Here is a 12657-nt window from a genome sequence, read left to right on the forward strand (position 1 = left end):
AAAACTGAAAATTGTTATTTGAGGGGTAAAGGAGAAATGCATAATACAGGCATCAATGTATTTACAGCATAAAATGGAAATATAAACTAATCGATTTATATTATTTCTTACAGATCAAATAAACTTGAAAATATTATTACGCTAGTCAAAGGAAGAATTGAAGAAGTAGATCTACCCATGGAAAAAGTAGATGTAATCATATCTGAATGGATGGTAAGGTGTATGTATGAATATTCTTTTCAAGACACAGTTTTGGGGACAGAAAAAAAAATTGCACTGATTCATTCAATTTCAGGAATGATTCTGTAAGCGTTGCTATTCTTTAACCAAGAATTTTTTGTGTGCGGCAGTGGTTTTGACAACCTGTTTGATGGGATGACAGTCTTGATTACATGACATTTGAATACAGTTCCTCCTCTCTCTTGTACCTGCTATTTCAAGTGAGGGTTCTATAAGTACAGTTAAGCTAGTTCAGGTACAGAAGTAAGTTTGTGTTATGTGGTTAGCGCACAAGTGTATAAAAGTATTCTGTGCTTCCGAATAGTAGCATTGCAGCTGCTCTTGTGAAAGTAATGGGGAAATTCTGTGTTTTTCATGTACATATATCATTCTGATATGTAAAATACCATTAAGTCCATGAGGACAACTGAAGGACCATCCTGACAGTGCAGGAAAGGTGATAGGAAGGAGCATGTACACTGGGAAATTGGTGAATATATGGAGGGAGCTTGAAACAGTGTTTCCTCCGATTGCAGCCTTCTTAGCGTAAGAATGAAATAAAGGTGCGTAATGATGATGATGGCCAACAGAAAACGCTCTGTGCAGTGCATAAAGGAGCCATTTCCTGGAATCTGTTGGATTTCAGCTTTTGGACTGTTGACGTTCTTTCGTGCGCGTGTTTTCAAGCACAGTTGTGCTTGCTGCCTGCCACTGAGAAAAGAATCTGTGTGACAAGACCTAGTGCCAGGCTGAATCCCATAGTGGCTGTTCCCTGTCAAAAGTGTGGTAAGAAACACCATTTGACTTCCCTTGTAGACTTCTTCTATTCAGTCTCCTGTGTCACAGATGTTCAAAAAACTCTTCAAAATGGTGCTTTTTCGTACTAATTCCCATTGTTTGGACTTGAAGTTAAAGGACAGAAGGATTTTCTTTTAAGATCAGTAGTGCAAGCTTATATGTGAAGTTACTTCTTCCTACTTCTAATTAATTTCCAGGCAAAGGTGAAAAGAAATTATTTGCTTTTTGAAATATTAAATATTTCAGTGTGCTGGCAATCAACAGATTTTTTTTTTCTACAGTCTTCTAAAGAATGTCACCAGAAGTATGAGCTTCATCTAGTGTTGAGGTTGCTAGTTTTAAGGGAGACTTAAACATATGGTACTAGTGAATTAAAGCTGGTACATTATCATTGGTGATTTATCAGAGTATATGACTTCACCTGAAACATAATTCCTTTTTCAGGGAAACTTCTGATCACTTGCCTAATCTGTGCACCGAGAATAATCCTCCCAAAATCAGACCGCTTGTTCTAGAGCGCAGGATTTGTATTCTGAAAGTCACTCGGCCATTTAAGAACCTAAGTCCTGTTGTAAATTAGTGTATCTAAGGTGAAACAGAGGACTTAGAAAAGCACCTCATGTAAGAAATGACGTACTGAATGTTCTGGTTTTCCCATTTCGGTGCTAATTTACCTTTTAATGTTATAATTATATAGACGTGTGCATTTCACTTAATGAGGTATTCTAAATGTTTAGGGATGTTAGCATTTTTATAGGTTGCTGCAATACAGAGATAAAGAGGACAATGCTGTGAAAGTAAGATTGATAACTGGACAGCATGCAGACTGTTCCAACGCTGTCTGGAAAGGAGCGTTAGGTTTCCCAGATGCAAATGAAGATTCCTCTTTGTCTGTCTTCCCCATGTGTATTTTCACAAGTGTGTGAATTTGCTTTTTGTTTTCCTTCTCTACGTGGTAGCGAACAGTGTGAAATCTTCTTTGTTAAACTAAGAATATAAGTGCTTAGAAACAGACCACTAGCTTGAAAATGTTGTAAATGCACAGTGTGGAACAAAAAGGAGCTCAATATATGTCAGCTCTCAATTCTTTATTTGGAGCACTTGCATAGACTAGCAGGAAACCTCCAATGGGAACAACATCTTTTCTTGGTAACTAAAATGTGGAAGGTTGCTGTTGTACTTAGCAAACTGCTCATGTGCTAGCGAGCACCAAATTCTTTTGTGGAATCATCGCTGTGTTTTACTTGGCGCAGAGCAGCATTAAAGATGAGTACCCTGTAAGTTTTTTAGAGCCACGTGTGGAGCATAAGAAAATTATGAACAGGTGTGAAGCATTAGAACGGAGGCTGGAGAGAGGAAAAGATGCTGCATCCCCCGACATGTTTCTATAACAGGCCTTGTAAGAAAGATAGCACAGCAAGGAGTGTATTGTAAAAGCTATGGGGTTGCTTTATGAATATCTCCGTTGTAGTGGCTGATGATCGTTCTCCTGCTTGTGTAAGTGAGCTGTGGATTCTGCAGACTGCTATTCCTATTTCTTTAATCTTTAAATTTATTCCCTTAAAATATGCCAAAATGGGAGAAACACCCTAAGTGTTACACTGTGGCTAGGTGAGTGGGTGTGTATATCAGATATGTGAAGCCAAACTATATTTCATATCTGTACTTCCAAAATAATGTGTTTAGGTTGTAAATTTATCTGGATACATTTTGGTCATGTTCCAGGTTTAGAGGCTGAGTGATGAGCAACTGTCTCTTCAGTGGCTTTTATTTAGTGTTTTTTATTTATTTATTTTTAGGTCTAGGAAATAAATTAGCAAACAGGGAACAGCGATCTTGCTGCTAATGTAGAGAGTAAGTTAATTGTTTGTGACATCTGAAGTATGTGTGTTAGACATCTTTAAAATCAGACCATAAGCAGGGCGTCTGTGTAATTGCATTCTACTAAAACCAGCATGGAAACAATTTGGAAAGGCAGTGTGATGAGCTCGGAGCTGTTCTGTTGGTTTCTGAAAGGCAGGTTGGTGAAGATTGAGGACCTCTTGGATTACTGGATACCCAGATAAATCCATCTGTTTAGACGCTTTCACTCTGAGGACTGCTGTGAATGCCTTTTAGCAGAACACTGGCTAAGTATGCAGCCTGACACGAGCACTTAGAGGGCTGCAGGTCTGGAGCACAGGGGAGAGCAGGTGGACCGAAGGACCATCTCTCCGAATGAAGTGCATGGTCTTGAGGAAGACAAATGGACAAGTAATAGCCTGTTGTGCTAACCACGCTGATTCTGTAAGATGAAGGTCTTCTGGTTGTTGGAGATGGGTTGTTTGAGTGTAAGAACGGGTGAATGTTATACCCGAGTTGACTGCTGGCCTTGGTTATGAAAGTTTCCCTGTACAGGATGGTCTGATAATCTGTACCAGGGCTGCAAACTTCTGATGCGTCATCCTGCCTGGAGCTCTGAGGTATGCAGAAACACAGTGAGTTAGTGACTTGACCTGAAAATGTTTGGCAAATGCCTAAATTTCACTGGAAACTTAGAATTTTTACTTGAATGCGGTGCCGTTTGTATGCAAGTAGTAGGAAAGCCCTTAGGTTAGCAAGAATTGTGCACGCTGTTGCTCTCAGTCAGGATCCCATATATGCCCACTCCCAAGAGGTACAGATTTTTAGGAAGCAATGAAGTTTTACTGGAATTACTTTTACACACAGTGTATCAGTTTGAAATGGGACCTGCTGTGGAAAGTGCTGAAGTTGGTTTTTGCTTCAATTGAATGCTTGATAGAATGAGATTTGCTAACCATACAAATGTAGCTGTGTTACTCCACATGTGGATTTCAGTAGTATAGTTGTTAAATTTGTAGGCTGCTTATTAAAAGGAAAGGTGCAGAAAAACAGAAAATACAATGCTTTTCTACAGTGTTCTTCAGCTGCATCCATGTACAGTCTTATTGTCTCTCTTTATGCTTTGAGTTCTGTTTCTGTAGCTAAGAGTACGAAGCTGGAGGTTGAGAGTTGCGTTTGCTTGAAAAATAACTGCGTTTTTTGACCTTTTTTTAAAAATTGTGAGGGATAATTGTCCGAGCTGGTTGTCTCATACTGCAGTAGAATACACTGCATTCTCATAAATGGCTGGCTTGTGTAAGGCTTTATGATACTGAATATGCGATGTAGCCGTACAGAAGTAACAGCTGGGAAAAAGATGGATTTTTAATAGAAGCCAAGAATTGAATCTAATGCTTGTGTTTTTTGGGTAGCCGATACCACACATCTATTTACATGATTGCTTGCTTACTACTAGGTAATTTTGAAATGCTATTGGGATGGATCTTGAATGGGAGGTAGCCCAAATCTTGGGAGAAGTACTAGGAAGTAAGTGTCTGAAGTATTGGAAGTCATCTGTTTCCTCCTTTCTTCTGTTTTGATGGAAGTGGTGGTGCTTTTCTAATACTTAGTAATGTTTCTTTTGATACTCTGTATTGTTTCTGTTCATGTTTGAGGGATCGTTTAGTAAGAATGTTCAGTTCCCATAGCACAGTAAAAATATAATTTAAAATTCCAGGTAAAAATTCTTTTTTATGCAAAGGAGCATATGAAGTAGCTCCACAGTGAATTTTTTTTGTGAAAGGAATTTTTTCCTTTTTGTCTGCCCCCTTAATAATGGGCGTCATTTGTCCACTCTTGACATCTCCCCTTATGGTGTTCTCGCTCATCTTGCTTTTGGTTAAGGGCAAAATGGGGTGTACAGAATCAGAGTCGAGCTGTGGTTTTGCAATGTGTGGGCTTGCTCTGACAGCAGTGTGTTTTTATTTGATGTTGTTTTTATGTTTTGAGTTAAAGCGTACATTAGAGATCAGCGTGAAGGCTCACTTAATGTGAGGGAAATGGTGCTGCAGCAGACGATGTAGAAGAGTTCACATGTAGCTGCTGCTTCTCATTTAAACATGCCATGTTTTGTTTTTTTTTTTATTTTGTGAGATTGTGTTGAGTAAAAAGTGATTTTTCACAAAATCAAGCAGGCCCCATTGGTTTTGTTTATCTATTAATGTGAGACAGCACTTTCTAACATAAAGTTGAGTCTGTTGACTACTGTTTTAGGTATTCTGTAACTTGTTTCACCTTGCAGTCCAATGGAAACCTTGTAGGTAAAAATTTGATCTCAGGAAATAATGCACGTTTTATACTGACAGGGTTTAAAAAAAACAATCCACTTGATGAAGCAGTAGTTTGATAGCTGCCTTTTATCTCATTAAATGTTGAGTTTTGGTAGTCATTGAATTTGATTACTAGGCCAGGTTCAGTTGTTACAAAAAATAATGAAATCCTCTTTGATAAGAGGAGAGAAAGCACCTCTTCTTCAAGTAGGTAAACATCGCTTCTCAGTTTTTTCATTGCTTGTTTTTTTCTGCTGTACTAAAAATTGTAACGATTTTTGCAATTGTAAGGATGCTAATGCCACTTCTTGAAAACAATCCTTCATTTATATCGATTTCACCAACAAGCAGAAAATATGAAAAGCAAAAACGATTTGGAATAATGCATTTGATAGAAATGAATAAGGGAAATGTACAGGAGGAGATGGTCCTAAACTGAAGTATTTTTTTTAAGCATAGTATTTTTCTTTGGCGCTTTCCACACAGTCAGGTATACTTGAAATTAAATATTGTTCTCGTGTCTTAATGCTTTTAAGTAGTTTAATCTCATTTTTCACCGTGAAGATTATGAATACTGAAGCAGTCTTGTTAAAAAACAAAACAAAAACAAACCAACCAAACAAAAAAACTTCCCATACCTATATTTTGATCTATTTGCAAAATATTTTACCTAGTTTTGAAATAAAATGAAAAAGAACTTCAGAGCAGTGTAGTCTGTTAGAATAATTAAGAAAATTTAACAGTGCAGGGCATTAAACTGTCCAAGTTGCGTGAGCGTTTTATAATCCTGTTGCAAAACACAAAATATGGGTAAAAGGGACATGAGACATTTTAGGTGTGTTAGCTACTAGCAAGATGAAATTATTAATATTCTGCTCACAGATTTGTATTCTAGAGATCTCTTTGCAATCATTAATTTTGAGGATGCTAATTCACATTGAAGAAGGAAACAAAACCCCTGAATGCTTCTTGGGGTGGAAGCAAGAGTGCTGCCCCACAGCATCACGGGGACAAAACGTCAGGTATAATTCTCTTTCCAGATGGCACCCCTACAGGTGAGGCAGCAGCCTGTGAAATTGCATTCTAAATTACACTGCAGATGAGCACGGCACACAGAGCAAGACGCTTTGGTAGAAGTAATAAATGACTTCAGTACCAGTGATGGTTTACGTAACTTGCAGGAATGCGAAGTTGAATTGGGGATGGGGGGGCAACAGCAATGGCAGAACGCAAGGGTCAGGGAAAGGACGGTGAGAATTTCACTGGATTTCTCGTTAAAATGTGTGTCTTCCAACTGCACCCCTTAGGCTTGGTTGGCAGGCATTTTAGATAACGGTAATTTTAGTCAGGAAGAAATAAGTGAGGAATTGATCCGTAGAGATGTTGCTTTCTAACTCACTGACTGTTGCTGTTAACTAATCTTACGCTGTGTCCTGGAGGTCATGTTTTCAGTTAAAAGCATCTGAAAAGAATTTGTATGAATCAAACATATCCAATCGTAAAATCGCAAGAATAAGAACTAAAAAAGAAAACTGTTTCCAGCCTGTGCTTTTGGCTTGCTGGAGGCTTAAAATACTGTCTGTCTGATGCCGTAGGAGCTCCTGGCCTTTTCAACCATTTTGCTAGGCTTACGAAAATGGTATTGCTCACAAAGCAGCGGTGTTCATTTTGGGACTTAGTGTAAGAATTTTATAAAGGTTAAGCAGGGAAGTGACAGAATAGACAGTATTTGGAAGAAAAGTATGCAGTAGAGCACTGTCCTCTTACCAGAAGAAATAGGATAAGAAGAGGGAGTTTGTGTCATCGTTCCCAACACGGATGCATCCTGCTTCAGGTTTCTCGTTTTCTGGTTTTGTTTGTTTTTTAGTTCTGAAGGCTGCAATGTGGATGGGGACGTTTATGAGAACAATTATGAACTTGCTGCATTTTTTAAATTTAGGAACCTTGGATAACTAAGAAGATGAAATAAACTTGAAGCCAACTTGATATCTTAACAATACAGTTCACATGCAGTGCTGTCTTCAGTAGGGTGGCTTGATGAAATGAAGAACAACAGCAACTAAACAAATCACAATTCCAAATACGGAATTGTAGGAAAGATGACGAAAGAAGTCTTTGCAGCTTTGCTTTGTTTGATTACAGCTACCCGGGCTTGTAGGGCTACAAGTCCAGAGTCTGGACTTGCCGTTATCTTTTTTGTTCTTTCCTACTGGCTGTTGGTGCATAAATCAAACCCCATGGTGAAGTAGTGTTTCAAGCCAAATGAGAATTTGGACATGAAGTGAAAAAATGAAGTGTGTGCTGGTATGATTTGTCATTAAGTGATTTGATGTCCAAAGAAAGTGGATGAAGCATGTTGAGAGTATTCAGCAGGAGTAATGATCATATTCAAACTTGAAAGATAGAAAAAGTGTAAAATAGTAAATACATTGATAAACAAATGGCCATATATCTCTTGGAAATTTGGACTTCACTTTTAAGAGTCGAAACTGAAGGTTTAATTTAAAAGGTTAATTGTATGTAATGCTATTGTAGGTAATGCCAAGGACAAAGGGATTTTATTTTTTAATTTTTTCATATGGCACCTCGGAGTTGTGACTACAAAATCGATCCATAGAGCTTTTCTCTTGGGGTTTAAAGTAAATTTCATTTCTTTGTATGTTATGGGAGTCAGGTAATTGTTGGTGTAGATGGATATTTGTTGCCTACAGTTTATGAATTTAGTAAATGTTAATATTTTTGTAGTGTGGGAATTAAAGATGATACGTAATTAAAGTGCTGAAGTGACCATGCTAGTGTTGAGAAACTCACCAGGTGCTGGCTTTTACTAAGGTGTATGGGTATATAAAGTTCTTAAACTGTATTGATGAAGTCAATCTGTATGTTGATTAAATATGCTGCGTAAAAGTGTAATGACTTATAAGTTCTTTTCCTCTTTTTGTGAACAGGGTTACTTCCTTCTCTTTGAGTCTATGCTGGATTCTGTCATCTATGCAAAGGACAAGTACCTGGCAGAGGGAGGCTCAGGTTGGTGCGCGTAATTCTTCTAATAAATTTAGCTCTGGGGGAAAGCTAAATGAACTCAGAGACTTGGAATAAGCTATGCATGGATGAGAAAGTTGCCAGTCTAAATGAATAATGTTACCATTAGTAGGAGCTTCGAGGCATTAATTTACTGTATGGGTAGTAGAAGGATATTAGCTGGGGTATCAAGGTCTCAAGTTAATGGTGTTTTTAAGAATAGAAGGGGGTTATTTATTCTTAAGCATAGTCTAAATTTTTCCTCCCTATTTCTTCCCACATGGCTACACAGGAGGGAGGGAGATGGGGGACAGTAGCAAGTTAATAAACTTAATTTCAAGAGTTAACTTCTGTGTTCCGGAATATTATTTTGTTATTCACAGCAGTTGGATGGTAACCTCAGGCTGTAATAGTTAAAGTTAAGACTGGAATGCTGTCTGTATTTTTCCCAGATCCTTTGAGTTGAAAAATGATCAATGCAGCCAATCTGGACAAATAAAAATCTAGAAATGCCTTAATGGAATTATAGTGTTGGACTTAAAACCTTTCAAAATACATGAGGCTAATTAGCAGCCATCAGAAAAGCTTGTGTTCATTTTCTCCTCCATAAATACCAGTTTCTGCAAAACTAGAAATGGAAGAATACAGTTTTTATTGGGTAAGATATATTACTGTTTGAGAAAGCTACAACTTTCTTGTAAGAAGAAAAGTTCAAAATTATCTGTTCTCAGATGAATTAGAGGGAAAGGGAATAGGGTGCGTTCCAGGTTGGCAGATGATGTGTGAGGAGGACATACAGTTTCGAACATACGAAGCCAGGTGAAATAACTAATGGAATTGCTTTGTTTCAGTTTAGGATATTCATTTCCATTAAGAATATATTCTTTTTCTTTGTTGTTGGAGGGTGGGGAAGTGACAGAAGAAAAAAAATACTTTGAAGTAGAGTTCTTTCATCCTTTTTAAGTAGATTAGATAGAATCATCTTAAGCAGTGTTTAAATGCCTGCGAGTATTTATTACTAATGTGATGCAGTTTTCTGCACGAGCTCTGCATATGCTTTATTCCTTTCAGTTAATTCCTTTGTCAGTATTGTATTTCATATTGACCTTTTCAATCGTAGTCATCGGTCTGTTTTTTTCCCCCCTTTTGTGCTAACCATGCACATAGTTAGTTTCACTACACTGACTTAATGATTGGATTAATGACTATGTAACAGTGCTCGCTGCAGTGCTTTGCTGTGATTGCACTGAGCTTTTGTATGCTAGAGTGCAGCAGAAAAAAGGCTTTTTTATGCAATTGTTTAACGTCTGATCGCAAACCTGAATATGTAAGGAAGAGATGACTGTTTATGTATTAAAATATTTAGAAGCCTCTTGAATAGCGTGGCAGAAGAGGAGTGCTTTTTTGTGTATTGTAGAGCACTGCAGCCGTATCTGGAATGCAGTTGGGTGAGCTCTGTATAAATATATGCTAGTCATTTTACGTAACAATGTAGTTACTAAATTTGAAGACATCCTCTGAAACTGTAAGGAATGATTTCCTGTTCAGCTAGTGCTTCCAAAGCTTTCTGAAAAGGGCCAGGCATTTCTGACCTCTGCAGAAACTGTGACAGCATCTTGTTCGCCAGCATCTTTCTGTATTGGTGGTGTGTTTTTTAGCAGCTCGAGCTTCCCCACGTTTTCTTTGAGAGAGAAGGTGTGCTGGCTCTGCAGTGCACTTAACCTTTGTGGTCTGAGAAGGATCTCAGGTTCTTAGTTGACTCTTCCCAAGGCATACTGTGTTACAGAGTCACTGATAGGTGTAGCCAGATTTTAAATGGGACGCTTTTTCCTTCAGATGCTTCCCATTACTCTCCTCTGCCAGTTTGCATAGCAGGGAAATGGCTGTGCCTGAGCTTTGTGCCAAAATTGCTCAGCAATCAGCAAGACTGACACGATGCAGTGTGGATGAATAGCAGAACTGTGGGCACGTCCAAATGGGGATGAGCTGAAATGAAGAGCTCATTCTGAGGTGAAGTCTTAAGAGAGAAACTCCTGAATCTACTGTAAAGCTTAATTCTGTCTCAAGCCACGTAATACTATTAATCCCAAGATCATTATTTATTGGGGCTGTTTGAAAGCTGAGAACGGGGATAGGAGCAGCTGTGATTTGGCCAGATCTTCCAGTGACTGAGGCAGGAATAGAATCCAAATTTCCAGATTTGTGTGCAGTCGGTCATATCGTGGTTACTTCAGTTCCTATTGGCATACTGAAGTGGATTATGTCAAACCGTTTAGGGTAATGTGTACAGTATATAATAGCATTGTTTGGGAGCACAAAATTCTTGCTGCCCAGGACCCATCTGCTTGTTCTGTAGAGCTGGTACTTGCTTGGGTGTATTTTTTTCCATATACTTGAGCGCAGCACACACGGGTGAGGGGGTGACATACGTAAGGAAGTCGTCATTCACAATGAAATACTGTTTTCTTGTTCAAGTCAAAAAGATGCTGGTATTCACTTGGAATTCCTTCTGCATATCCAGAGGATTACTGCCTTACCCTTCAGTGTCCTGAAGTTTGTGAAGCATTGCTAAGGGCTAAAGGATTTCCCCTCATATTCTGTCTACCACGTGAGCTGTTACTAGTGACAGATGACTTGAGGGCACTCAGTCGAGAAGGACACAGATGTCAAAACGATGAATCTGAGAGCGCATTGTGGAGCATGTGCTTTTGTCCAGTCAGCATTTTGGTTGTTTCACCTGTGAGAAAGAATAATTATTACATTATAACCTTAATCAGAAAAAAAAAGACAAATCTGTCAGGATTGCACAGGCAAATGTTATAAGGTTGCAGGAAAAGCAGAGGGTTTTTGGAGAAACAAGGGTTTTAGTTGAAATGTAAAATGCAGTTTTAAGCGGGTGATTTTAAACATTGACAGAACTCTGCTGCCTTTAGAAGATTTAATCTGATATTTACACAACATGCTTAGATTTCCAGTCAGACTTCAATATAGTGTAAGCTTCTAAACAATGGTTGGGTTTGTAAATTTAGAAATTGTATACATGACTGTAATCTCATGCTTGTGCCTTGTTTGTGGAACTCAGATTTATTTTTCTGAAAAAATAGTTTTCAAATATTTTTTTGCTGTTGTTTTTGTTGGCAGTTTTGCTACCTCTAGCTTGCTATCTCATTTCTCAAAGTATGACCTGTAACTAGAGACATCAGGTCTTTTTTTACCCCTTTTGTATCCTCTTGCTACATCCCTTGCATCCTGTAGTCACTTGCTGTTGTTGTCTGTCCCATGCTGTCTTTGGGACGATGTTAGTGGTGACTCTTGGAGGTTTGCAACACTGTGAGGTAAAGCCTACCATAACACAGTTCTCACATCAGTAAACAGTAAATGAGGGCTTTAAGAAATGAAAAACCTTTATAGCTTGCTCCAGAAAGTACTTGCAAATACTCCTACTGCCAGATCTCTGTGCATGTGAGAGCTGTCAGGTATGCTGGAATCAACTCATTTGTTTCAAACAAGATTGATGGGAATCAAAACAGGGGGGCATTCAACTAATTACGTTTTCGCTGCTGAGTTAATTGTAGGCTGCTCCTGGAAAAACCTTCTGCTTTCAGTTCTCATCTGCAAAGTGGAGGTGGTAGTTCACCAATGGGATTCCAATTTAAGCTAGCTGATATTCATTTAGTGTTCTGGCTTAAGCAGTCAGAATGTGAGAAAAATGGCAGTGTGCGCTCATATTTTGCATTATCTAGTCATTCCGGCTGTAGAGGTGGTTGCTTGCTTGAACCTCTTCACATGGGAAAAAAAAAAGCTTCTTTAGAGAAGAGTTGCTTTTATAATGTGTATAAGATAATTTCCTTTAGGATAGACATACTCTCGCTGTATTACAGGTCTAATATCAGTTTTCTATTTCTATCTTTGCTATTTTACAAGGCAAAAAATAGCACCTTTCTGACTAGTGCTTTTTCCATATTAATTTTGATAAGCTACAATTTCAAGCAGAGCTGAAGACAAAATTTATTTTACACTTCACCAGGTTTTTTGGAAGAAAAAAGAAACTTAGTTTCAGTCTCGCTAACGTTGCCACATTGATGTAAGAAAATAAAGTAAAGGTGTTTAATAGTAAGCATTCTGCTCTGAAGCCAGATCAAGAATTCAACTTGTGTGACTTGGAAGGCTTTAAAGCTCTAACAGAAAGGGGAAATGTCTTTTTGGAAAGAAGCCTAGTTAAATATAAGCTTTACATTGAGCTTCTCTTACTATTTGATAGTGCTGTAGACAGCCATATTCACAGCAGCTGTTCGGTGTGTCTTCTCCAATCAGTAGTGGAAAGAGATGGACTAGCTTTCCTCTAGGAAGATGTTGAGAAGGAAAACGTTAGTCATGTGCTACTATATTGAATATGTGTCCTGAAAATATTCTTGTAAGGACAGAGTACAAATGTGAAGACAATGTAAGAAAGAGAGCTGTCATCCTA

General features: G+C 38.3%; 1 protein-coding gene across 1 annotated transcript in view; it reads left to right on the top strand.

Annotated features, from left to right (window-relative positions):
* Positions 1-12657, top strand: part of PRMT3 (protein arginine methyltransferase 3) — a 54942-nt gene that overhangs the window by 17391 nt on the left and 24894 nt on the right. Inside the window, exons 9-10 of the mRNA XM_032188554.1 lie at positions 114-213; positions 8117-8195. Coding sequence (XP_032044445.1) covers positions 114-213; positions 8117-8195 — 179 coding nt within the window. The remainder of the gene's footprint in view (positions 1-113; positions 214-8116; positions 8196-12657) is intronic.

This window comes from Aythya fuligula, chromosome 5 (assembly GCF_009819795.1).
Source record: "Aythya fuligula isolate bAytFul2 chromosome 5, bAytFul2.pri, whole genome shotgun sequence".
NCBI lineage: Eukaryota > Metazoa > Chordata > Aves > Anseriformes > Anatidae > Aythya > Aythya fuligula.